Genomic DNA, 27,142 nt, shown 5'->3' with positions numbered 1-27,142 from the left:
GGGAATGTGCACTGAGGAACTTAGGCAAAAGATGCACCATCTGGGGGCGGAGGGAAGAGAAGATTTTCAAGAAAATAACCTTCCTGCTTCTGACCACTGGCCCAGCTCACGTCTATCCTGGCAGTAGCAACAGGAGAGGCTAATGAAGGAGAGCAGATGAGATTCTCTGCAGCTCATTTCCCAGCATTTAGTCAGTTAGAGAGGACACTGCTGCCCAGTCCTTTTACTTCTCCATCAGACTAAAAGACCCTGGATTTAATCACCAGGTCAGATGACAAGGGGTGCAAGGGCCAATAGGGGCTTTCAAGGGAGGAGTTTGGATTGCAACAGCTGAGCTTTAAGTTGCAGGAAATCAGTCCTGTGAAGGGTGGATCCAGAAAATCACCACAGGGCTGGCTCAGTGTTAAGCACCCGGTGTCCCAGGGTGGTCCCTCACCTGCAGGTTAGCAGACAGGATTCCATGGTTGTTTTCCTGCTCATGGAGCATCAAAATTTGCAAACAGGAGACAGAGAACTGATAGCAAAAGTACACCTATACAGTTCTTTTTAAGGAGATCAATGAAAGTATCAACGAAAGATGGTGAAGGCAGGAAAATAAAAATGGAAAGGAAAATAAAAATGGGAGATTTTAGGCCAGCAAGAGAGGAATAAAGTGATGTTCCTCTACTAGGCAGCTGTGTATCACTGGCTTCACCCACCTGTGACTGGGTTGGAGCCATGAGCTCTGGGTCTGAGCCTTAACAGGAACAGCAGGCACTGAGATGAGGAAAGAGATGCATGAGTCTCAGAGGAGCAACAGCCAAACACTTCACACAAAAACCCCAACTGCATTTACCCTCTGGAACAAGCTCTGAGAAGGGCACAATGCAGCAAATTGGTGAATTCCCATTTATGGCCCAGGGATGTGCAGTTTTGGAGGTTGGCTGAAGCTGGGCACTGGTGGTGGGATGCTCTGGATGAGTGTCACACTGCAGGGAGTACAGGAAAGGCTCTGGTTTGCTTTTATAAACAAAACCAGAGAGGGCTGCACTGTCAAAGGCCTATTTTTGACCAGGGAACCAAAGCAGACAACTTCTTGCCTTTTATCAGCACAGCGAACCGGCAGTCCCTGGAGTCAGTCGGTCTGCGAGATCCTAGAGGGAGGCAGCCAGGAACCCAAGAGGGACAACAGCCTTGGTGGGCCAGCCTAAGCACAGAGTAAACAACTCTGAGACAGAGACAGCTTCAGACAGATGTCTGGGGATGTCCATGGGCTACCAACCTCTCATTTTGGTCAGGATCAGCTTTATTAAATCTGTTTCTACTTGCCTTCTGAAGGCATGCAAGTCACCCACTGCATCCCTCTGCCTGGGTTATGGGTGCTGGGGCTATATGTGCAGCCTTCCTCTGCTGCAGCAACATTTGTCCTTTCCCCACAGGCTACAAGGGTAGGAGAGTTTTTATTAGTTTTCTGATAATACCTGGCACTACAGGGAAATACTGACTTGCTGTCACAGTCTTGGAGACCAAACCTTCATCGTATGAATGAAGGACAGAGAAACCAATATGAATCACTGAGTGACTGGAGAGTTTAGTGTGCCTATCACTTCATTTTCAAGGATGGCTTTGTTATTGCAAAACATGTGTAAAGAATCACACAGCAGCTCAGTAGTGCTGCTGTCACAGCAAATTCATTTTCTGCAGAAGAGAGGAAGAGAACAGCAGAGTTATATACACTTGCAACCAAATCTGTCCCTGGTTATCACTTCTGTCTCAGCAAGAGCTGACATCCTGCCTGCTAAGAACATTATCAGAATAACGACACGGAGAATATTGCTGTTGAACAGCCTATTTTCAGCCAGCTGCATGGGGAAGGCATTTTGTAAACAACGTGTTTGGGCGTTGACAGAATTAAACACAAATAACCTGAAGTTTCCACTGACACCAATGTTAAGATTAAAATTCCTGAGTGCCAGCTGCCTGACACAGATGTTGGCCAGGCAGTTCTCCTACTTCCCACCCAGCTCAGAGCTCCTTTGCTGCTACCATGTCTCTGAGTGCAGCCTAAGAGCCCTGCAAAGCCATCAATGCCACCAGCTTGCTGCCAAGGGGATACAGCAATGCTGTCCTAGCCCAAACCTGAATTGACATCCACAACAGAGTTTGGAGCTCAGCCAGCTAATATTCTAATTATTTTACACTAAGCTTCCAATTCTTCATTAGAGCAAAAGGCCCTCAAAGACTATGATGATACCAGCACCTCTGCCTATGGCAGAAGCTGGGAAGGACACACTGCTGTTCTGCAGGCACAAAGAGCCACACAACCATTGCATCAGCAGCTCAAACTTTAGATACCCAAGAGTGACAAGTACTTGACAAATCCGACTACTCTTAAAATTATAATACTTTTTAGGAAAAAAGCAATCTAAAACCCCACCCACCTGATTTACACAGTTCAAAGTCAAATGATCACTGTCCCAGCATGGTGAAGCCCAAATGAATCATCCAACTGAAGAATCAGGGTGCTGTGAGATATAATTGTTTTACCTTATCTGTGTCCATTTCCTAACTCAGAAAGAATGAGAAACCGACACCAACTTAATTCAGCACTATTCATAAATTGTATCAGGATATACTTGGATATTAAGGTAAACTCAAAATTTCAGAGATTAATGCAAGGAGCAAATCTGCTCCAAGCGAAGTGTTTTAAGTGAGGTTATGGGTATATTTTACATATGTGATATATATATGGGTGTGTGTATATATATATATATAAATGTGTATATATATATATTAAAAACCAGACTTGGGTTTTAAGTGAAGCAATGGTCAACTCTGTCTGTGAACATCTCCCTCATTCTGGAGAACATGGCAAGATTTCCTCTCGGTATTCGAGAGCATGTATGGAGATCTGCATTCATACCATAAGGCATTCAGAGGAGAAAAAACACTCTGTTCTGGTGACAATCTGTGCATGTTTTCTAAAGCATGGTTTTAATAGAAAGGTCAGTTCTATCACATGGTGTACAATTCTGTAGTGTGTAAATACATGTTCTTAAATAAGCAAGGAAATAAAAGTGTCACCTCCTCTTAGTCCTCTTTGAACATACATTATAATGACATCTCACCACTCTCCTGTTATAAAATCATCATTTAAACACACAGTCTGGTTATCCATTTAATTATCTCTTCCAAACCTGGATTTAGCCAGCCAGATAAAAATTACTTGCTCACGGTATAAAATCCCAGTGGAATTCTGCCCAAGGACTGTGGGTCGGACTCTTCACACTCTCTCTGCTTTAATTTGTATGTATTTTATAGTACTAATTTCACTGAAACTTGAGTAAAGCTAAGCCAGTCAGATGCTTGTGAGAAATTAGTTATCCAAACTTCGTAATTCATACGCTTTTAACTGTGTTTAATTGTTGAAAATAACAAATTCTGTTGGAGAACAAAGCAAGTAAAAGAAAAGCCAGTAAAAAATGGAACGTTGCAGTACCATTTGAGAAAATTTAGCAAAAGTTACCAAAACTAAGTATCTGATCCTTATTTAGCAAATGACTCAAGAAATCATTATACAAATTCATTGTTCATTACATTCTACTTGTCTTTAATTTTCACTGTTCAACATTAACATCAGACATCGTAAAGGTATGCAACATTTATATAAAATTAAATAACAATATTGGAAAAATAAATACACTTTTACATAAATACATAAATCCATACTGCTGAAAAGTTTCAGCTAATACTATACTCTTGTTTCAAAAGTGACCAAGAAAATATGGTAGTGACACTCCATCTCAACAGATGAAGTATGTACACAGCTACAGGATGATGTTTGCAACCAATGGCAGAGCTAAAGCAAATCCAGGTGACACCACACTAAAGGAAAAAAATTTGGCCGTTACTACCTACAGTAGTAGCACGAGGTAGACATACACATGGAGTGTTCTGCTGGAGGGACACGAAGCCCTGTGGACCCCATAGATGCTTCTCAGTCTTCAGACAGCTCTGGGGTCCCCTAGGTCAGAGCCCAAGGACACCTCGGTAAATAAGACTGGAAAATCAAGTCACTTTGTGGCAGCAATCGGGGCTCAGACCCTTCCCCTGTGGAGGCCCAGGGCTGGGAGCCCTGTGGGTGGCTGGAAGAGGTACCACAGGCAGGACAGCATGTCCCTGCCCTCCACCTGTCTGCCTGACACCCCACCCGCTCCCAGGAGAGCGAGCAAGGACAACCCACCGAGGTTAATACGACTGAGTCGAGTCAAGGGAAATTTTTCCTGGGTGAAGAGAAGACAACTCAAAACCAAACTAGAGGACTGCACCCTGCCTTTCCAACAGCGAGGAGCAGGCACAGACCTGGAGCCTGCTCCTGAAACAGCTGTGAAGAGGCTGAGTGACACCGGAATGCCACACAACTCTGCCCACACCTTTGGTTCTTGCAAATGGTCCAGCACAGGTGGCCAAGGTTGGCAGCACCTCCCAGCTGGTAAATCCTGCAGGGCAGCCAGTGCACAGGTAGCCAGCTCTGCTTACCTCCCCCGCTTCTTGTTAGCACCAGCCAGATCGGCGGACAAGGGACATATTTTAGCACCTCAAATGAAATATTTCATAGCACGGTTGCTTGTACTGGTGAAGCACCGGATAAACACCAGTTCAGCAGTTTTATGGCTATTGCAGAACTCACTGAGGTATGATAAAAATATAGAGGAGTGCTACTGAGGCATCCACATCACTGAAAGCATCCGCAGAATGAGAGGTGGTTTTGGCAAGACAGCTTTTCAAACTGTGACAATTAAGGAAGTCCAATACATTACAAACAGGCCTCTTTTTGATTTTCCTATAAAGTGCTTTTGAGTCAGACTGTTTTTTTTTTTTTTAAACTTCTTCAAATGCTTTTGTAACAAAATACACAATAAAGATTGACACTTGTTTAAAGGCCACTCCAAAACAGACAGGTCTGTGGTTTCCAGCGCTCCAGAAGCACCCCAGATGGCACTTGCCTTGGTGCAGGGCTCAGAGCAGGGGGTGCTGCTCTGGGCAGGGGAATTTCAAAGCTGTGGTATCCAAAATAGCACCCCAACCCTGCAGTTCAGGGCTGCTCTGCCCTCACAAGAGCATCTCTGTAGCAGAGTCCTCCAGCAGCAAAGGAGCAGTGTAAGACACCTCTGCTGCAAACGCTATTTTGTTATTGGAAAACTCCAAGGGTTTTAAGCCTTCTAGCACCTTGCTGATCCTTTGTTGACTTAATGATAGAGCAGCAGCTGGAGATCAGGCTAGGCAATCACTCTCCAGAACCAGAGAGATGCACAAGGATAGCTTAGAGGTGCCTTTGCACTGTACATCACACTCGTATTACATACACAGGAACAGAAAATAGAGCATGGGTGTGAATGCACACGTTTCTGTATAGGTCTATGTGTGGGCAGGTAGGGACATGCACACACATCTGTACACACTTGCACATGATTGGGAATTGATGCAATTTAGTACATTCTACCCAGTCATCTTGCTTTTGCAGAGAACACACGACTGGTAAACCAGTAGGTGCACAGTGCAGTATTACCATTAAAGAGCAGAACAATTTAACTTCAATGGTAATGTGCTGCTTGAATGCCAGGTTTAAATTCATATGCAAAGAACTCAGTCAGAACCAAGATTCACAATGCACAGCGCTCGCACAGTGTAATAAAATGGACAAAGGTGGCTACTTAGCAGAAAGTGCCTTTTAAATTAAAAGACTTGAGCTCCTCTAATGTAAGCCCTTCCTGAACAGGTGTTATTCTGAATAAATTGTCAATAATCCTCTTTAAGTGCAGTTTTAAGACATGAAGCATTAGCACCTTGGTTCGAAGCAAATTAAATCTGTTGTTATGGGATATCCACAAAAGCGTTCACAAAGAGAAAGAGTTTATGGTCGTACCGAGCTCCAAGGACCAGCGCTCCAGGCAGCATCTCTAGGACAGTCCTGCACATTGCACTGCTCTCTGTCCGGTGGCTTGTCAAGGATTTCACAGCTCAGATCCGTAAACCTTTCTCCGTTGGGGCGCTGGCACACCACCAGCCGCGTTCTTGTCCCTCCCCCGCATGGCTTCGTGCACTGGAAGTCAGCAGAGGACACAGCAGTCACCACCGGGGCAGCAAAAATACTGCTGACCAGCTGCTTGGAGCACTAGCACCTCAGAAGACCCAGTGGTTGTTTCTGTTCCCAACCAACCCACTCCAGCCAAATACCCCCCCAAATGCTTTGTGAGACTCAGAAGGGGCATCAGCTGCTTCAGCTTCTCTCTTCCTGAAGCTGTTCACGCTGCTCCACCGTGATCCCGCCAGACCCAACATGATACTGGAGGCTTAAAACCTCCAATTGCTCATCTCAGATGAATTTTCAGAAGGGAGCAGTGTTTTTATTAAAAAAGAGGCCTTATGTTAAACTAGGCTTTTCTTAAAAAAAAAAAAAAAAAAGTCTTCCTTTTTGTAGAATTTGCTTTTGCTCAGGAAGAAAATTTTCCCATGACAAATGGAAAGGAGAACAACACCAAGCAGTTGCTAGGGCTTGCTCATTTATCAGAGGCTGCCTTTCAAGTTCCAATCTTTCTAATAAATGTCACCACAATATCCCTCTCTTCTCCCATTTTTCAGCCACCCGCTAATGAAAGTCATCCCCTGTGCTGGGAGCTCAGGATGGATGGAGCACTCACCTCTCCCCAGTTGCCATAAGCCCACTGAGGACAGGGGCCAGATTCGCACGATCTCTGCTCCATGGGTTTGCTTTTCTCATCGCAGTTATTTGCGGTATATCCGTTTTCATCCTGGCACACCACGACCCGCCGCTGGAACCCCCCCGCACACGTGCTAGAGCACTGGAAGACACAATTGCCCACAGCTTCGTTGAGTCCAGGAATAAGTCTGCATTCCCAGCTCCTTCCCAGTGCCTTTGCACCGTGGGAATGCACCGCTAGAAATTTAATACAGCTAACAGGCATAACTGAACTTCAAACCCCAGCTATTATTAATAGCAGCGCAATGACTTAGGTGCTGACTAAGCAAAGAAAGTAAACACCAGCCTCAGTTTTAAGCAGGTGAGTAATCCCCACCGACTTTAATGCAGTGTTTGACATCCCATTTGTGCTTAATTCTCTTTAGGGACTTGCATGCTAAAGCACTGCATACTGGTTTGGAGTGAGAGGAGCTGGCATTGAGGCTCCGCTGTGCTTTGGCAACAACTCTGCACAGCTGTAAACATCCCGGGAGACAGCCAAGAAGCAGAGCTTGGCCTTTGCCTCATGGAAAATGATGCTTTCAGTTTTCTGCCCAGAGAGCCTCGGAGATATGAGGTGTGAGAGGCTGAGAGGTGAAGCCTGAGCGCTACTGCAACACTCGCTTCTGTGAGCAGAGAATGGGGAGAAGGGTTCCTCTTTTCCCTGCACGGTGACTATAAGGAAAGACCAGACTAGTCCAGAAAGAAAACCAAAACCAAACAGCAAAACCCAGCAGTAAGAAAACCAGGGCACTTACAGCACCCCAGGGGCCAATCCTCCACTGATTGCCTCCAGGTATATGAGCTCGGTTTCGGTTCGGGCTGCCCCCGGGGTGCAGCTTCAGGCGATGATCCGGATAGAGGAAAGGGTGGATGGGCCTGCCGTAGTCATGGCTGTTTGGATGACAAGGAGACATGGAGCAGTCTTGCTCGGTGGCAGGGAGGTCGTCTGGGTCACACTCACTCCTATCCACCAGCTGGTCACTGTAATTGACGCAGATCACTTGTCGCGTTGCCTTACCTTGACCACAAGTCACCGAGCACTGCGTTACAGTGGGAAAAGGAGACAGTCACATTTCCAGCTTTGAAAACCAGAAAGACAGCTATTGCTAACAACAATCAGCAGAAAACCTTAATGTCCTCACTTATAGAAGGGCAAGTGTGACAGATTAATGAAGCACATTTCCAGCAGTGAGGTCTTTAAGGCTGTCCTGCAAGAGACAGCGTGATGCTTACAGAGCTCCACTCCAAGGCTTTCCATTGCCCACATGGTGTCACGGTGCACATTTCTGTAGCTGATGGCTTTGGAAGGTGAAAACAAGCTGCCTCATCGGCCACGGAGCCCTGGTCATCCCGACAGCTGACGTATCTCATCCGGGTACCCTTCCCACACGTAGCAGAGCACTAGGGAAGAGCAATGAGCACTCTGCTAGGCTGTTTCCTGATATACAGTGCAAGGACTTTGGAATGAAAAGTTGCTTAAATACACTTAAAAAAAAAATCATATTGTCTACTGTAAAATAATCCCGAACGTATTATAACACGTGCTTACCGGTGTCCAGGATCCAAATCTCCACTGTGTCCTGTGAATGCCTGATATGGATCTCTTGGCTTCGGGACTATTTGGATGGGGAGGACATACAGCTATTTCACAGTCCTGTGCAGGAAATACATGAGGGAAAAGTGGTAAATAAAGAATTTGCAGATGTTTTGCTTAAACCACCTCCTCTTCAATTTAATTATGAACAACACGCAACATCTTGAAACTCTGGGACCTGCATGCCTGTTTGGAGGGAGGTTTTCTCCTTGCATCCTTTTGGTGAATCAGGAAATCCGGTATCAACATCCCAAGGCCTTCATATGCAGAACCCTCCGTGGACTTTTGACTTATTAGGAATGCTACAACAGGGATCCCCATAACCATGTGCCATCTCCACGCATTAAAACCAGATGTTTTTGAGGCAAAAGACGAAAGTTCATTAAGAGTTCTGGTATGAACACACATCTGCAAATCAGCAACTTTATCTCCCTTCAAAGCTCCCTTCCTTCAGCACGAGACCTGCAGCCCACACAATAAAGGTTATGCTGCTGATTGCAGCCCTTTGATTCCCTGCAGCCCACCAGACCGCCTATATCCATGTGCTGATCTTCACCACACACCAAGCATGTGAGGCTTTGGGGACAGGCATGTCATTCCGCTCAGTCCTGGTACAGCGCCTCACAGGAGGGCTCTGGTCCTGTCTGGACCTCCTGGGAGGTCTGGCGACAGAAATGATGGATAGCCATGACTTTACTCCATGAGTAGTCCTTGCCAAAAAGGAAATTAATACTGATTGTCCCCGCGAGGGAGAGCGCGGCTCCTGACAAAGGGCATACATGATTTCTGTGATTTCACTGACACTGGAGACATGCATGCCAAATGATGGCTGATGACAAGTGGGTTTGTTACCCCTTGACTGTAGTGCAATTGGTCTCCATACATGGGAAACACAGCTTTGCTGCAGAAAGGTGTCCCCCTGATGCTACAGCCTGGATGCCTCCATAGGCATGCTGGCAAAAGATGGAGCCAGGGCAGCAGGATTTACCTGGGTATCTGTTGGCCTGGTTGCAGCGTTACACTCGTTGTCATCCACCACTGACACATAGGTGCCCACAACACACTTCACTGCTCTCATCTGATAGCCTTGGCCACAAGTCACTGTGCACTGGGAGAGGAGAGAAGGGAGAAAAGAGTGCTGGGTCTGAGTAGCTGCTTCGGTTAGAAAGTATTAATCAGTCCAGACTGTATTTAGGCACGCAGCAAGAGCAGCAAAAATAAAACACAGCTTCCCTTCTGGTTTCTCTCCACTTCATGCATTTCAGCTTTAAATTAGGTCAAAGTTTTAACTCAGTGCGCCCACCAGTGCCTCACACGCTTCACTTGCTTCCTCGGGAATGAAGGTGTGAGCATTGAAATGATTTACTTTGTTGCACACATTAGAATCAGAGTCTGGTAGAACCTGCATGATATCCTTCTTTAAACCTGGTTGTTCAGCCCCATGGTAGCATGAGCAGCTAATGAATAATTTTGCTGATGGGAAATATGCCTGACTGGGGCAACTGGTCTGGGTTTGTTGCTGTTTTTTTAAGTCAAGAGCTAACAGCTTTGTGGAAAAGCAGATGCCAGAACACTCTGGGAGAAATGAGCAACTTGTGTTTTTAACAGGAAAAAAACCCCTTACCAACCCAGAAACTGGAAAACATTAAAAGCAACAAAAGTTATTCAATGGGGGCAGCTTTTCTGTGAAAATCAGGCCATGTATTTATATGCCTAAAAATGGATTTAGGAACGTAACCTTGGAAACCCCTTTTTTTTTTTTTGAAAATCACGGCCAATTTAGTATGACAGAGATTAAATTTAGCACAAAGGGCAGGTACTGTTATTGCTGCCTATCCGCTGAACCCAAGCGACCAGAGGGCTGCTTTGGTGTGCAAATCAATTAGCACAGTTATGCTGCTGAATTTGGATGAAAGGGCAGCGCCCAGGCCCAGCCACCCTCGCCCAGGTCCCACTGGCTCGGAGCCCCACGGGGCTCTGCAGTACCTGGCCCCACGGCCCCACTTGCCACGAAGCACACTCCTGCTGCTGGCACGTCTGCACCGACTCCGGCTTCGTCTCGGGATCGCAAAACCTGTCATTTAATCGATCTTCTCCAAACTGGCACCAGGTCTGGCGGTGCTTGTGCCCTTTTCCACAGGTGACCAAGCACTGAGAGGAGAAAAGAGCAAGCTCAGGCAGCGCCGGGGCTGCGCTGCCAGCTCAGCACCTGCAGTGGCACTGAAAAATAAACCTGGAGACCCACTGCAACCACTGCTTAAAAAAAAAAAAAAAAAAAAAGTGGTGCCAAGAGGCAGTTCTTTAGCTAACAATAACGTGTCCTGGAAGACAGGTAAGTGCCTTGCAATTAGACAGGAATGCTCTCAGGAGCTGGTCCGGAGCAGAGGCTGGAGCATGGAGAGCACAGCCAGGCTGAGACTCTTCAGCACAGGCAGAGTGAGCCCACAAAGGCTCATGTCTTCCAGCAGCTGTAAGACATAGGGCAATGGCACAGCACTGTCCTGCGGGGTTTTAGCTGTGCACAATGGGGTGCCAAAGGCTTCTGAAAAACTTGCTCAGCTCTGGGAGTGCATGTTAAGGGTCTTGGCTTCTGTGGGCTGCAACTGCCCTGGAGTGGCTTGGCCTGGCAGCAGCTTGACTCAGAAGACAGATGTTTTGCAGAGAACAATCCCTGTTCCACTTAATTGGTTTCATTACATCCTAAAAGAATACATCTCACAGAAACGAGCTATTTGGCCACAAAGGTGACGAGCAGCCTTTGAAGACTGTTCTCCAGCATCCCCAGTCCTACTGCAGGAAAAGGTCTATCAAGATACGATTTTGTTGCATTGCAAAGGACACCAGCAGCAGCAGAAGAGGTAATAAATGACAGGGAGAGGCTGAGCAGGACATCAATAGGGTGAAATCCTGCCCTCCAGCGACAGCCAGAGCTGCCAGGGCTTCTGAGGACAATCTCAAGGGAAAACAAGGGCAGAAGGTATTTTTCTTCCGAACGTTACAGAGGAACTGCAGAAAAACTAGGGAGAAATTACTGCAGGACTGGAGAGGAATTAAGCCCCTGGTGGCTTTGCAGAGAGGGAAGTGGCCACTTGACCAGTGGTGACAAGGCCAGTGACTCTGCTGCCTGTCTGAAGCCTCACTGTGCACAGGCTCGGAGAGACCTTCTGCAAGTGGCACAAACAAATCACAGGGGACGAGCAGGGACAGGGATATCCCTTTGCAGACACCAGCCCCTCAGGGTAGAGGGCTGGCACCCACCTCGGACCAGTCTCCAGTTTTCCACTGGGGGCAGGAGAAGTCGCTGCACCGCTGCACCGTCAGCTTCTCCTGCTGGCTGCACTTGCTGTCGTCCAGGACGTCGTTGTAGGTGTTCACGCACATGGCTCGGCGCCGCCGCGTGCCCCCGCCGCAGCTCTTGGAGCACTGCCAAGGACAGACAACAGGTAAGTAGTTTTTTGCCCCTCTACTGCTGTTGCCTTTCTCCCCTCTTCACAGCCAGGACTGCGGAGTGACTGCAGAAAACCTCCGGAAGAACAATTTGTACTCTAAGTAAAAGGCTTTTACTTTATGTATTCCTTTAAAAAGCCAATCTTGCTAAAGCTTAATATAATGTCGCGGCAATGCGTTTCACAAATTTATTTCAGGTTATAACCCCATTATTACTTTTACAAGTGTTGCCTTTCAGTTCTCCTAAATGGCTGCTGCTCGCTCTCATTTTAGGAGAGATTAACTCTCTGACCAGCCAGCCCCCCCTCGCCATGACCTCCCTGGAAAGCCCCAGGCTCGTCAATCTCTCAGTGCCAGGCCTGCATTCATGAATTTTCTTGTTCACACAAAAACTAAAATGTGTTAAGGAAACAAATTTCTGAAGTCCTCTGCTGATGGCACCCTGTCCTCCCCAGCTCCTGGCAGTGGTGATGGCTTTGACTGGAGAAGACAGCTAGCAGCGCTTAGTGTAATGAGGGCAGACCTTGGGATGCTTAAAAAGCATAAATTAATTGCAGGGGAAAATAAGGAGTACCAGGCTGATTTAGACTACGGTGTCCTCCAGAAAAAGGACTGGAAGAAGAATCATGGCCAACTTTTACATACGCGCTGTTTGCAACCTAAACAGCCCGACGCACCCCTGTGCAAGGGGGAGGCAGCGCTCGCCGTGCCAGTGAGCATCCCTCACCTCTGTCCAGGCCGAGTACCGCCACCCTCCCACGTTACAGTCTCCAGTGCACTTCTCCCTCGTGCTGGGCTTGGGCTGGCTGCTGCAGAAGCGGTCGTCCACCTTCTCTATCTTGCCCTCCAGCCTGCTGTACTTGGAGCAGTAGATCTCCAGGACGCGGTAGCCCAGCCCGCACTGCGCCGTGCACTCGCTCTTCCTCGCGATGTGCCACCTGCACCGAGGAGAGCAAACATCAGCTCTGGGGTTCCAGCACTCTGCAGGTAAGGTGCTTGAGGGTGTTTGACATAAATAGGGAATATATGCTCTTGAACTGGAAGTTTTTGCTCTTTGTAACACTTCCCAATGCTTTGCGACTTCCAAAAATCGGAGGCAATTAATCCTGGCATTGCTCCTTGAAGGGAAGGAGCTGTCGCCAGGTCCCTCTTGCAGACAGTGAAGTCACACTGTGACCCTGTGGGACCAGCCAAGGTGGTGAGGGGTATCTGTGGCCAAGCAAGGCGCAGTGCTTTGAATGCTTTCCACTCCACGCTCCCCTGCAGGAGTGCCACCTCAGCCTCTAAAACTAAAAGCTGGAAAATACAGCATCAGAAAATGACCTGCACACTCTTGAACTGTGTTCCACATGGCAGGACACCTGCAAAACAGTCTCAGCACAAAGGACAAACAAATGACTTGCTACGAGACACTTGAGCCCCAGTGGTGTCAGTGGGGATTTAGAGGTGTTCCCTCTCGACAGACAGATTTCCACCCTGCTGCCTCCTTCCTGGGATGGACAACAAGGGTTGGTGCTGGTGGCCCTCAAGGACCCACCTGGGGATACAGTCCTGCTTCATATCAGCCCAGCCCTGGCAAGAGATGCTGGACACGAGGTCTGATCCAGGGAGGTGCTGGAGACCCTGAAGCCAACAGGAGCCTGTTGCCCCTCAGACCTGGCAGGGGTGTCCCCTTGGGGACCTGGAGACCCTCAGGCTGTTGCCAGTGCCTGTATGGGACGTGCAGAGCCCCACTCCCAAGCCAAGAGAGCAAACCCGAGCACAGCCCAGAGAAGAATAAGATCAAGGGGATTTGGAGTCAATAGCTCCTGACTGGTGGGAGCCTCACATCCCTGCCTGCTTTTCAGACTCCTGCGTTTGCCCTTCTCAAGTTTCCAACCTGTTGCAATGGCAACAGCTGTTACCGCGACAACCCGACCCTGCACAGCCCCTGCACGGTCCCGGTTTAACAGAGCCAGAGAAACCCCTCGGGAAACTCGGCCATCTGAATTGCTTCACCAGCAGCCGCTTAATGCCACCGTATTTAAGCCCCAGAAAGGAAAACACATTGCTTTTTAAAGGAAAATGGGTTGTGATGATTTAGGCCGTGCTCCATCATTCCAGCACGCCAGAAATTGTCTGGGGACATCCACAACCCCACTCTACACTAAAGCCTGTTCTTTGCTTTAAATAAATGATGATAAATTCAAGTATTAGTTACTTCTTTGCTTTAAGTATATGTTTTTCCATCTTTGCAGGCTGTTTGTAAGACGGTGCTGAGCATTTCTGACAGGGGCAGACACAGATTTTAGGCGCTGTACTGCACCGGGAGATTTTTCAACATCAGGAGCATTTTTGTTATAGTTAGTCCTAATTTAATCCAACAAGAGAAATGTGAAAATGCACAGCTGTGCCTCTCAAAACACTGCTGGTGGATGACAATCCCTCTTGGTTGACAAAGAGGCAACTACTAATCCTTTTCGTTTTTAAAATCTAATACAGGCTGGTGAGAAAAGGAATTGTGGTGAGAGGTGAAAGGAAAGAGTAAACAATAAATACACAACGTAATGTATATACACAGCTGAGCAGAGTGTACCTTAATTCACATTCTGTGTTACAAGGCTCGGTGGCGGGATCAGGCTGTGGAATTCGATCGCATCGCTGGTCTGACACCGTGAGCTGATCTGACTCTCTCTTACACACAGGTTTCCTTTTTCTTTCTCCTGCACAGAGAAAACCATCACGTTGTTTGTCATGCAGGAGTGATCAATTCAGTTATTTCCCTTACACCTTTTATAGGAGCATTTAAGAGGTGTTCAGTTGTGCTTCTCCATCTCTTTCAGAAAGAGGGAGGGGGTTACAACTAAGCAGAGCAGAAGGGGTTTATTGCTGAAGGAATGGACACAGGAAGAGAGCTGCAGGTGGGCACTGGCAGGTGGCAATGATTGGATATCAGACCCAAACCCAGACACTGATGACTTCTGCAGCCTTAGCAAATGTATGTAACTTTTTCTGTGCTTCAGCTTCCTCACTGCAGACCAGGTTGTGAGGCTCACCTTGCTCAGAGGGGCTGTAAAGTGCCCTGCTCTGAAACCCATAAGCATCTTGTAAAATGTTATCTACTACTGAAGCCCCGTGAAACAATCACACCCGTAATATTGGAATTCAAAGAAATCAGAGAGGGATCTCATAGCCCTGCCCAAATCCCAAACGAATCCAGGACAAAACTTAGCCTTCCCAAACACCCACCTTGGCAGAGCTTACTGCAGGACTGCCACGGGCCATGCTCGTTCCAGTAAAACTGCTGAGGTTTGTCCTCAATGGGGATATTAAATGTGTAACGAACGTCAGGATTGTACAAATTGCCAACTGATAAAACCTGAGAGGAAGAAAAATGATGCAGAGTAAACCAACAGAAATCACTGGCCGCTATTTTCAGTCCAGTTATGCTGGGCAGACTTTTCCATACACACAACATATACTTCACCTGGAGCGTTATTTCTTGCTCAATCCGATCTGTAGAATTAATCCTTTCAACAGTATTATCCGATCCACTGTATTCGATCACAGCATTCCCAACTTTGATTTCCCTTTTAAACATACTGACGACAAAGTCTCCATTTAATATAAAGTCTCCTTGACTGTTAGATAAGGCTGCATAGGTGCAAAAAACAAGAACTAAAGAAGCAGAATTAACTCATACGTACATAATAACGAGGGTCATGCGCTCTCAGTGCTGCTTTCCTTTGGGGCTGGGAGGAAAAGCCCACTAGCACTCTCAAACAGAAAGGATGTAAAGAGAGCAGCAGAGCTCTTGCAGACATTGTTCCTTCTCCTTTTTCCACTGGAAAACCTCATTAAAATGAAGGCTGAATGCCTGAAGTTGTGGCTGAACAGTTCACCCATAACCCAGGGCAGAGATATCCAAAAGGCTGCTGTACGGAGCACACACAGGCTGTATCCCCTCATATACCACAAAAATAATCCTGTCCAAACCTTTTCATAAGGTTTGTGTGGATAGGGTGGCTCCCTTGTTGTTTCTAGGTGTGTTCTTAGGGTAAATGTTTGTGCCCTAATTGCCTAAACATCATTTTCTAGTAGATAATTTCAGGGAGTTTGGTCAGCATCTCCCCCTCTCTCTCCATCTCCCTCCTCCCCCCACACTTTTTATTATTTCAAATCTTAAGGTATGTGAAAGCACTGAAGGCTTAAAGCCTAAATGCTTTATAAAAGGAACAGTTTCCTGAAAACAGCAGTCTGCTGCACAACTTCACACTAATGCGATTATGTAGCTAATTTCCTAAGTTAGTTTCCCCACCATTTCACCCATCACAGCTACGTTACTACAAAGCCCCTGTACTGAAAAATCTAAACTTAACACCAAAACACCAAAGGCAAGGTTTTTCCATCGAATAAAGAGAGATAATGAAGCAAAACACTGCTCGATAGCAAACAGACATAGATGGAGAAAAACTCACAAAGCAAAGGCTATACTCAACCAAACCCCACACTTTGGAGGCTTTGCTGTTATTAGGCAGTAGTAAAACTCACTAAAGGGTTCCTTCCTGTTTACTGTATCTCCTACAAGAGTAGGTACATGTCTTGGACTTGGTGACAACATCAAATTCCTCCTAAACTGTTAAGCAACTACAAGGTTCACAGTACCAAGGGCCCAAGATTTCACACTCAGTGAGCTGCAAAATAAGTGGACACATGCACACTTCTCATTTACTTCTAGTCAGGCCTAATGTGAAGAGATGCTTTCCCAGCAATATTAAAGCAACATTAAAGAAGATTTGACTTCATTGCTTCCCAAGAAGATTAAAGGCCCTCCAAGAAGAGCTGGGAAGTTTGGGGCTCCTTCTGGGGTGAACCAGTTTTAATAGGCACAACATGGGGAGGATTGCTTTTTCCAGGAAAGAGGAATAAAAAAAAATCCCTTCCACAAGAGGGAAAGCTATTACACCACAGTATGTTTTTTTTTGGTGCTGATGTGCATTCATGTTGCACCATCTCATTTCACTGATGTGAATGTGCAAAGATGATGTGACGCAGCTGTAAATGCACAGAGAGCCCTGCAGCGTGCCCACCTGCGAATGGGGACAGGGAACACCCACTTAGCTTTTTGTCTCAATAAAGGGTCCAGAAATAGGATGGTATTACAGAGCAATAGCCAAAGCTGTCACCACTGTTTCCCTTTGGTGCATGGTAGTCTCCTCTACTTGCTTCTCAAGTGAGTCCTTTTACCTTTGATGGGGACCACCAGCCTAGTCATGTTTTCAACATACCCAGTTACAGGAATTTTGCAGTATAAAACAAGATGAAGTGCCCTGTTCAGAGATGTAAATACAGGACCAGGCACTACTGGAGCACAGCTGGTGGTGCCAGGCACAGGGCATGTAAAAGAGGAGGACCAGAGACTCTGAGGGACCCCAAACAGGACTTAATGGCAAAAACAGCCTTCAGCTGGCAGGTGTAACATCAGCCGTAATGTGCACTTGTGTTATCTCTGCTATTGAGCCCAAACAGAACTATGGGGTGAATTACTGATCAGCATGGTGGAAGAGAGACTCAAGGCCATGCTAAAGTATGTGTATGTGCAGCAGAGTGGTCTGACAGAGCACCACAGGCATGTTCATCTGCCTCTAGAGGCATACCCATAGGTTAGAGAAAACAGTGACTACAAGAGTTCAACAGCTAAAGGCCAAGTTATTGTTAGGTTTACATCAAAACTGGTATTTTTGGTGCAGGGTATTTCTTTATGGGTACATATCACTGTCAGGGACAAGAAGGGCTCAACCTAAGTGACATCAGAATTATTATTCTCAGAAGAACAGAAAATAATTTCTCTATGTGTTTGTACACACATCTTTCAGGGCAGGGCATATTTACTCTCCAGCCAAAGAATGGTGACAGCAGAGATCAGAAGTCTGTTTGGTTCCCAGTTTTGTGCCTCAGCTCCCATCCACAGCCCAAGCTCAACAGTCTTTCTCAGCCCTACACACACCCTAAGGGGGTATTTCTTACAATCTGTGAACCTCCCAAACTTCACATCTAGAATGGCATGCACAAAAAAGAAGGAAGAAAATAAAGCTGAATGTTTGGCAGCCGTAGATAAATTCTCGCCAAGAAAACATTTTCCTTAAATGAATTCTTCATCCTCCCAAGCAAAGAGCAGTCAGTAGATGTATCACCACAACCAGAAAACGAGGCAGATTTCTGGACTGAAATAAGGCCTACAACTCACCCAGGTAGTTGTCATCCTCTGGTTTCCCTGAGTAACTGTGCTGACGCACATCAATATTAGTTGCACCAGCTGGGATGCGAACCACAACGTTATAGCCTAGGAAAGATTTAACAGAAAGTCAAGGCCATTACACAGACATTTCATTTGCTTTCTAGGGGGAAGGGAAATGAGCAAAATTACCTCACATTACACAAGCCAATAGTTTTCATTTAGGGATAGCATAAATAGTTATAAAATGGAATATAGTATAGCTAGAAGGATTTTGTGTTTTACATCAATGTTTTTGTAGATCAAGTGTGGTAATGGCTTTTATAGACCCACATTTTTCACTATAAAGTTTTTAGCAACAGATTCTTACCATAATGCACCGTGTTAAATGTGCCTGCAACAGTTTTACATGAAGAATTATCCCCACCACAAACGCCACATTTATCTCTTCTTGCTTTTGAATTCAGCACATGATCACATCCAGCTTGCTTTAAGAGAAAAATTGAAAAAAACTAGATTGAGCAAATACAGACTAGAACAGAATTTACAAACCTCCTAATTAAGGCACACAAAAGCTGTGTATGCAAAAGGCTGCCATGAGACAAATTGTTTTGCTTCCCCACATTTTTCCACTGATTTACAGTGTGGCCATCCCACAAGGTTTTCCAACAAAAAGGCTTTTTCACAAAGCGAGGATCAGAACTGCTGTTTGCACCAGGCAATGCCTCCACTAGAGAAAAATTCTTGCATCAATTGTTCCCATAGAGAAAAGTGTGAAAAATAATTGTGAATGGAAATGTAAAGGGATCTGGGGCCTGAACAGGAAGAACTGTGGCAGAGCACAGAAGGAAGCATAATTTGGATTTAGGCTCAGACCACCACAGCCCTCAGTAACTTAGGGCAGACGTGTAAACAACCTCCACTCGAGTGTGTCCCAAGAAGAGCTGGTGAGTGGTCTAGAGTACAAGTCTGATGAAAAATGGCCAAGGGAGTTGGGGGAGCTCAGCCTGGAGAAAAGGAGGCTCAAGGGGAGACCTCACTGCTCTCTACAGCTCCCTGAAAGGACGTTGTAGCCAGGTGGGGGTCAGCCTCTTCTCCCAGGTAACAAGTGACAGGACAAGAGGAAATAGCCTCATGTTGCACCATGAGAGGTTTAGATTGGATATTAGGAAATAATTCCTCACCAAAATGAGTTGTCAAACATTGGAACAGGCTGCCCAGAGCTGTGATGGAGTCACCATCCTTTGAGGTATTTAAAAGATGTGTGGATGTGGCATGTAGGGACATGTTTTAGTGGTGGACTTGGCACTGCTACATTAAAGGTTGGACTTGATGATAACTTAGAGATCTTTTCCAACCGAAATGAGCCATGTGTGGCTCTCCTGTAAATCTGGTGGCTGGCACAAGTTTCAGACCAGTTGGGGTTGGCAGAGCCCAGAGATAACGTTGGCAACCCCCGGGCAAAGAGGGCCCGCCAAGAACTGCGTGGAGCACAGCGCAGAAGTGCCATCCTACCATGCGAAACTGCAATCCCCCTTGGGTGGAGAGGGTGGGAGACCATTACCCGGCAGAGGCCCTGCACGCAGATGTCGTTGGTGTCGGGGCCGCAGGGCGTCCCGTCGATGACGCGGTCCCGCAGCTGGTAATACGCCGTGTTCCCCGCCACCCGGCAGAACAACTTGCACCGATCCTTCATCAGGACTGGGCGTGGGAGGGAGGAAAACCAGAAGCATGTTATCTGAATGTCATCACCCCGAGGTGGCGACGCAGGAGGCAGGATCTGTATCCCCCCCACCACCACCACCACTTACTGCCGCTGTATTTGGGAACCCAGCGCACGTTCGTGGGCAGCCCGTTGATGTTGAAGTGCTTCCCATCGAAGTCAGCACACTGCTCGTCCCGGAAATCCTTCTTCAGCTTTGAGCACGGTTCGGTGTTGCAGGATTTGAACTTCATGCGGCGACCCACACAGTACTTCCCACCATTTTTGGGCCTGCAGAGACAAGACCAGCCTAGACATGAGATGAAATTGCAGTTCTGCACCTGCTCAACACAGTCAGGATTTGCAACACCATTTTATGGGCTCTGTTCTTAATGCATACCTTTAATTAATAGCCTAGACTGATGAGCAGGAAAGGTTATGCAGGTGTCTAACAAAAAGAGGCCATATATGTGATACTAAAAAGGGATGAAAAAGGGAATAATTGCTTTCTGCTGAATGACAAGGTAGTGAGAGAAGCAAGAGATGAAGAGCAACATCTTCCTCCTCATGTGAGGATTTATTGTCACACCAAGAGACTGATGTGGTCCAGGACCATACTTCCACAACCCCTTTGGTCCTATAAATTTGGTGGCTCAGAGTTTGCATGTGATCTAGGGGATTGCAAATAACTAAACACCACATGAGAAAGAAGAAAGGGCTTCTGTCCCTGCAGAAGCTGAAAGGCCAGGCAGCACTTAGTCCTTCAGGATTTCCAGTCCCAAATGTTAGAAATGGTAATGTTGGACACTTCAAAACAACTTATCTCCATGTATTCTAGAAAGCACCAAACATGGCCAATAAATACTTTACCTCCATTTTATAGCAAGATGACAGTGGTATAAACTGGGGAGAGAGATACCATCCAAGCCACATAAAAGCCAGTGGATAAGCCTAGGAGAAACTGTCATTTTGAATTTCCTGACTCCCAGATTCAGGACTGTAGTCATAAAACTATTTTTGTCCTCGTATGTAGATGGAGCCTTTGCCAGAAAACAGATCACTTTGGGGACTGAAAAAGCCTCTCCCATTCCAGCTGCTGTCAGCAGTGGTGCAGGAGCGAGCTGCACATCAAAACAACCACCAAACCTACATCTTCTACCCACCCCCCAACAAAACGAGTGCCAGCACTAGCAAGAAGTGCAGATTAGGAGAGCGACTCACTGGGCTTTGCTGTCCTGGCACCCACACCTCCTGCCTTCCAAGGCTGTTCTTCAGGATCAGCTCTGCCTTACCTTGGGACCAGACACCCATCAGTGGCCCAGGGATGCTGTCAGAGTGCATTTTCCCTTGGAGCCCCCTTAGGGAGGGAAGCTGGTTTGCACACTTGGAGACCCTTCAAGATGCAAATGAATGAGTGATAAATGGGAATTACCCCCGCCCCTAGCAGGGAGATGCTCACCGTGAGCATCCAGCATCTCTAACAAAAGGGACAGCATGCCCCTGACCTTGCAAGAGGGTCTCTACACACAGTGAAACAAGTTCCTGAACAGAAGCTGAACAGAATTTTTTAGCATCTCTACATATCCACCACCTAGGAAGCCCGGCAGTGCCTTTTCTCCCACAAATAACACAGAACATCTTGCCCTTGCTGAAAGATTGCCTGCAAAGCAGGGAGAGGCAGGCAGATTTCCCACCTATCCATCAGCACCACCCTAGGGATGCTCACAGGTTTGGCAGGAGTTGCCTCCTTAAGCAGCTCCAGATGAGATGCTGAGAACTACCAGCTACAAATGTGGGAATTTTTCCTGCCAGCATCCTCTGCTTGCTGAGGTCCACACTGCTGTGATGCAGACCCCTCTGGTCCTGTCCCAAATGTCAAGGGGTATGATTTGTCTTCAGGCACAGCCTGGAGACATAGCTGGTAACATCAGCTCTACCTGCTCTAAGGGCAGCTCTCATGGGCCATCGGGAAATTAAATGTGTGCCACTTGCAAAGGTTTATGGTGCTTGCAATTAAAGCAAGTGCCAGTGATAAAAAGCCCATGCAGCCACACAGTGCCCAGTGCAGATTCCTAATTACAGACTGATTTTACACCAGGTCCTAGTGGAGCAAGTCTAAGCCTGGTTTCTACTGATTTAGTCTATTCTCCACCCTGTTGTGTCAAACAACTTGAAATAACTTGATTACACCTGGGACCACTCCAGAGATAACCCAGTGCAGCGGCCCCTGTAATTGCTGGCGTTTTCCCACCACTGGAGGCTATCCTGTGGACAATTCCCAGAGCCCATCCTGTAGAGTATTCCCATGTAGGCACATTAGCTACCTCCAGCTACAAAGGGACATCTCAACAATCTCACTACACAGCACTAAGGGAAACTTAGCTGTGGCAGCAGCACACTCTAGACCTTGGTGAGTCTGTGTCGTCCGTGGGGGATTCATTTTCACTTCCAAAGCATTTAAACCACAGTAGGACTGTTGCAGTTTGACAGAGGCTCTAAGTTACACAAACCTATAAGAGGGCATTTCTTTAAAAAAAGTTGCAGTTATAACTTTTTTATGGTAATCACGTTGCTTCCAATATAAATCAATTTAATTAAAATGAAACTTTTAAATATTAAGTTAGCTACGAAGAACTTGGAGGAGCATTTTCTTTTTAAAGGGTATGTCTAACAAAATCCAAAGATCCCAAGCTTCTGTTTAATTTCCTCTTCTGTAGACATGACCCCTGAGACTGAGATAACGTTGACACACCATGAACTGAAGGATGCTAAAACTTGCCATTGTGTTGCAAACTGTCAGCTTCGTAACTGTGGCATTAAATCTCCCCTCAGACAGAGCTGGGAGTCGAAGCACACTCACACTTCTGACATTTCAAAACAGCTCCAAAACACCCTGACAGTTTTAGGATGTTTATAAACCAACATTGCTTTTCATAGTGTGTGAGGAAACAGAAGGAGTTGAACCTGAAAAATAAGTCAGCCTTATGTGACATTGATTTTCAGTGTTGGGAAGAAATACGGCATACTTCCCTCTGCGTAAGAATTTTACGGGTAATCAACAATGTACCACAGAGACAGAAGGGAAAGCAGTGCATGCCAACATGCATGACAACAGGGACATGGATGGTGGGAGCTCACACAAATTACCGGCACAAAACAACAGCCAGTGTAAAGTTGTGTGGATGGTGCTGGGACAGACACCTCCTTGTGGAAACCCTGGGAGGAGCTGGAGAAGAGAGGCCATGCCCAGCACATGGCTCATGAAAAGGGGCCTGGAAAGAACCCCTATTGATGATAAGCACAGAGGATTTCTCGGGCAGGTTGGTGCTGAGCGTATTTAGGTGCTCTTGCAAATCCCAGCCAAAGCAATACGCCTCCCAAAGCACCAAGATACAAAACACAAGCTATGAGAGAAGATGGAATTTAAAATCCCTTGGCTAGCCTTCAGGATAAAGGAGATTTTCTATCACAAAAAGCTATCAGTCCAAACAGATGCCCCTTCATAAGATGGGAATACATCTCACTGACAGCATCCAAGTTTCGGCAGCAGAGCTATTTTTGCACATGGAAAGATACTTTATTTTTGTCTCTCCATGGCTATTGGAAGACCATATGGTGTGTGCTGACTCAACACAACCAGAGGAGAACCCCTTTGCACTTGTGTGTTTCTTAGCATCATTTTAATTAACGTGCTGGTGTCCTACTCCCTAAGCTTTGACCCTGCTCTCTTGACACTTGCCCAGCTGCACTGAGCAGCCTCTCCTGTCACTACACCACTGCTGTCACAGCTACAATCTCTCCCTTCTCCTACTAGCAGTGATGAAACTGTCACTGGCACATCCCTACTGGCAACTTCCTTGGCAGCAAGCCATCCAACACCAACGATGAGAAAGAGGTGCTCAATCTTTTAAAGACCCCTCAGTGCAACCAGCCCTGCAGACTCCTCTCCTCTGTGCCTCAGTGCCAAATGGAAGCCCAGAAAACCTCCTGCCCACCTACCTTCTTCTAAAAGAAGGTAGTTAAACAGAAACCAGCACAATTCACAATTTATGTAAACAAGCTGTTTTCATACAAGTTGCTCAAGCTATTACTAATATTTTGCCAGCCACATAGTTGTCTACTTGAAGCCCACGGCAAAATTCCCTGCCATTTCAAAGAGTGCAGGATTTTGCATTCCAGTCTGACAGCAAACATTTTTGAGGTCCACTTTTTAATGGGGCACAGATTTCTGCTGAGGTTTGGCTAGTCTGCACCAGCTGAAGTGTAACCGTATAAAGGATCAGATGCAAAAGGAGCCAAAAGCTGCAAAACCAGCCAAAGCAGGAATAAAATGGTAGGAAACTGCATAAAAGCCTGCAGGAACAGCTGCAAAAGCAGCCAAAGCAGGGATACAATGGTGAAAAAGGATAAAAACATGTCTCCTTTCTTTCTCCCTCCTTTCTGAATCACAACTTTGGAGGAAGAAAAACACCTCTGGAAGTGGGATCCCAGCTGTGCCTCCACAGGAACACAGAAGGCAATAAACCCATGCAGTTATTAGATTTTTCCTTCGCTCATTGTTGAATGAGCACTTTCCCCATTTTAGAGCACTTTACCCACAAATCAAACCTGTGCCCGGCTCCTCCTTGGTTCCCATCTTAGCTCATCCATGCCAGGCAAAGCCACCCACCCCCAGGGCAGAGTCACTTGTCCCTGGGGCACACAAGGGTTTCCCCCTCTGGCACTTACTCGGGCCTGTTGCATTCCCGTATCGCCGTCTTTATGCCGCCACCGCAGGTCCTCGAGCAGGTCCCAAAAGGGCTCCATGTCCCCCACGCTCCGTCTATCACCGGTGCCTCTCGCTCTTTGGGCACACACATCCCAAACCTGCAGTGCTGTGGGCAGGGAAACATGGGAAAGGTGGGTTTGCATTGCTTTGGCATCGTGAGCCGACCAACAGTGACCAGCCTGGGTGACGACTCAGGCTGGCTTATTTCTCAACCACACACAGTGATTTTGCAATCAAATACAGCTGAACTTCTTCATATCTTTTGTGTCACCCCCATATTTTAGTTTCTCTGCACCCTTAAATGGCAAAGCGAAGGCAAGGTGCTGAGTCCATGGAATGATTTATGGGATGAAGACTGAGGACAACAGCAACCACTGAATATTCCCTGTTTACTGGTGCTGAACAGCACAGCAAAGCTCATGGCACTGGCTTTTCAAAAAGCTGCTTATCTGATTTCCTGGAGAGCTGCAGGAACTGTGCCGTGTCAGGGGAGGAGACAGGCAATGAGGAGAAACACCAGGAAAACTCAAACCTCCCCACAGCTATCCAAAGCAGGAAAGGAAACTTCCAAATCTAAAAGGCAATTAAAATAGAAAAATGAATTCCTTAATCCAAAGGTTTTTTTTTGTTTTTGTTTTTTTTTACTCAGTCATAACATGGGACTTGCCAAGACCTGGTCTACACTTTTGTTTTCTAGCTATGACTCTTGTTTTCTTCTGTATGGAAAACTGGATAGTTATCATGGCAAGCCCCCATCCCCGTTCTCATGATATAAATTGTGTCCTTTGGGATATGTTTGCTAGATTGACAACACAGACTTCTGGAGAGGTGAGGTCTAGGGGAGAGTCACCTTCTGGCCCCACCAGAGTGGATGGAAAAATGTCCCCAAGACCTGTGAGGGCAGGACTTCCCTCTCACTGAACAGCACTGGCTAAAGTGGATTTAAAGCCAGAGACATGCAGATACCTAAATCTTTGCAATTACAGGAAACCCAAACATAGCTGATTGCTCATGGATTAGAAGAGGCTACAGACTTACAGAAGAATACAAGTAGAGAGTCATTAAAATATTCCCTTGCAATATTTCTCTGCATCAAGTAGCAAAACACCTGATGGTTTATGCAGCACACTGAACACCTTTTGCCCATAATGGCCGACCTGTTGCATCGCTTTGCTGATGAAGAAAGCTGATCTTGGTGTATTTGCCCACAGGCATGGTTTGCAGGACAGCTGAAGAACTCATAGCTTGAGTCCTACATGTGATGTTTGCTCAGAGATGAGCACGGTCTTTGGGCTGCAACATGCCCCAGATTTGCTTCCATCTGAAGATTTGATTCCCCAGACAAAAACTGGCTAAAAATCATCTGCTACAGGAAAGGACAGCAATAAAATCAGCTGTAATGCCTCTTTCTTTGCTGCAGGACAAACCCTTATGATGAATGACTCCTCCTGGCACTAGGGGTTGAAAACCTGAAGGTTGGGGACCCCTAGGCCAGCCCTGTACAGGGACAAAGAGGTCCCACAACTATCATCAAAGTACAAAAACGCATGACACCAATCCAACAGAGCCTGTCCCAGAGGAGAACTTCTCACAGCAACGTTGATGCTCACAGCTAAATATATAACCAGAGTCATGCTTGGCACCACTGACCCAGAGAAGATGACTGAATAGCTAACTAGTGAATGAACACAGCTAACAGACCGTGACATGACCTATATGTTTCCCATCCCATGGTTGAGAATTAACCAGGAAATCACCTGCATCCGTTGATTTTATTAAAAAGTGGGGGGCTGGAGGTGATGGTAACTCAAGGGTGGGGAAAAGAGCAGCTGTTTTAAACAAACAGCAAGATTAGCTTATGGAAACGCAATGGTGTTTCTTGGAACCACACTGTGAACAGTGTGGCTGCGCAACCTCCGTGCCTTTCGCATTTTAAAAATAATTTCTGTGTTGAGATACAACAGAAAAACTAAAAAGCTTGCCAGGATTCTCTTTCCTATGAGCTTACAGATCACAGAACGAAGAGAATAAAAGGTGTTTTGTCTGGAGCAAATTCAAAATATCTTAAGGCGCACAGTTGAGCAAGAGAGCACTGGCAGGGATGGGAGACACTACAACAGACTTTCCTTTCCTTTGTCTTGCCACTGGAGTCCCAGATAATTCACCAAATCCAGCTCCCATCCTTGGGCTGACTGGCTTGAATAGAGTAGCAGGGGGCAGACAAGGGCTGTGAAGCTCCATGCATGCATAACAGATGCGCTACCTGCTGCCATACGGCAGGAGACACAAACGATTACTATTCCTCTACTCTTCTGCTATCATTCTCTAAGCAGCCCTGAAAACCACAAGAGAGAGAGAGAGGCCCAAATTTACGACCCTCTTTATTTTCTTTCAGTGATTTATCTCCACCCAACAATGAGCTGGTGCTGTGAAATGGTAAAACCACCACGACGGTGCTCGCCCAGCAAAGCCAAATGCTGAGCTGGGCTTATGGCTTGGTTTAGAAAGATCAGATTCAGTGTTCTCACATGCAAAATATGTGTAAGTTAATACTCCCATGTTGTTTTAGCGTCCTTGATTTAAGAGTAAATTTAGAACCCGGTTAAATCTACATCCCAGTAGTTTTAGCTCGATTTTTTTAGCTATTCAGTCTCCCTCATTTCCAAAGATATCTC

At 46.5% G+C, this 27,142-nt stretch overlaps 1 protein-coding gene across 4 annotated transcripts in view; it reads right to left on the bottom strand.

The window, feature by feature from the left end:
- The window catches only part of ADAMTS9 (ADAM metallopeptidase with thrombospondin type 1 motif 9), an 80,159-nt gene that overhangs the window by 30,201 nt on the left and 22,816 nt on the right, over positions 1-27,142 (bottom strand). For all 4 annotated transcript variants that reach the window (XR_007628678.1, XM_050312868.1, XM_050312870.1 and 1 more), the window contains 17 exons: positions 24,428-24,573; positions 19,809-19,990; positions 19,562-19,698; positions 18,368-18,485; positions 18,010-18,105; positions 15,250-15,416; positions 15,012-15,141; positions 14,359-14,485; positions 12,511-12,721; positions 11,595-11,759; positions 10,323-10,487; positions 9,325-9,444; positions 8,292-8,396; positions 7,976-8,143; positions 7,498-7,782; positions 6,681-6,842; positions 5,906-6,082 (listed from right to left, as the gene is read on the bottom strand). Coding sequence is in view for 3 of the 4 variants with exons in the window: in XM_050312868.1 (XP_050168825.1) it covers positions 5,906-6,082; positions 6,681-6,842; positions 7,498-7,782; positions 7,976-8,143; positions 8,292-8,396; positions 9,325-9,444; positions 10,323-10,487; positions 11,595-11,759; positions 12,511-12,721; positions 14,359-14,485; positions 15,012-15,141; positions 15,250-15,416; positions 18,010-18,105; positions 18,368-18,485; positions 19,562-19,698; positions 19,809-19,990; positions 24,428-24,573 (2,661 nt within the window). In the remaining variant the exon portion in view is untranslated. The remainder of the gene's footprint in view (positions 1-5,905; positions 6,083-6,680; positions 6,843-7,497; positions 7,783-7,975; positions 8,144-8,291; positions 8,397-9,324; positions 9,445-10,322; positions 10,488-11,594; positions 11,760-12,510; positions 12,722-14,358; positions 14,486-15,011; positions 15,142-15,249; positions 15,417-18,009; positions 18,106-18,367; positions 18,486-19,561; positions 19,699-19,808; positions 19,991-24,427; positions 24,574-27,142) is intronic.

Source organism: Myiozetetes cayanensis, unplaced genomic scaffold (assembly GCF_022539395.1).
Source record: "Myiozetetes cayanensis isolate MyiCay16 unplaced genomic scaffold, myiCay2020 scf18, whole genome shotgun sequence".
In the NCBI taxonomy this organism is placed as follows: Eukaryota; Metazoa; Chordata; class Aves; order Passeriformes; family Tyrannidae; genus Myiozetetes; species Myiozetetes cayanensis.
This window is presented reverse-complemented; position numbering and strand designations above follow the sequence as displayed.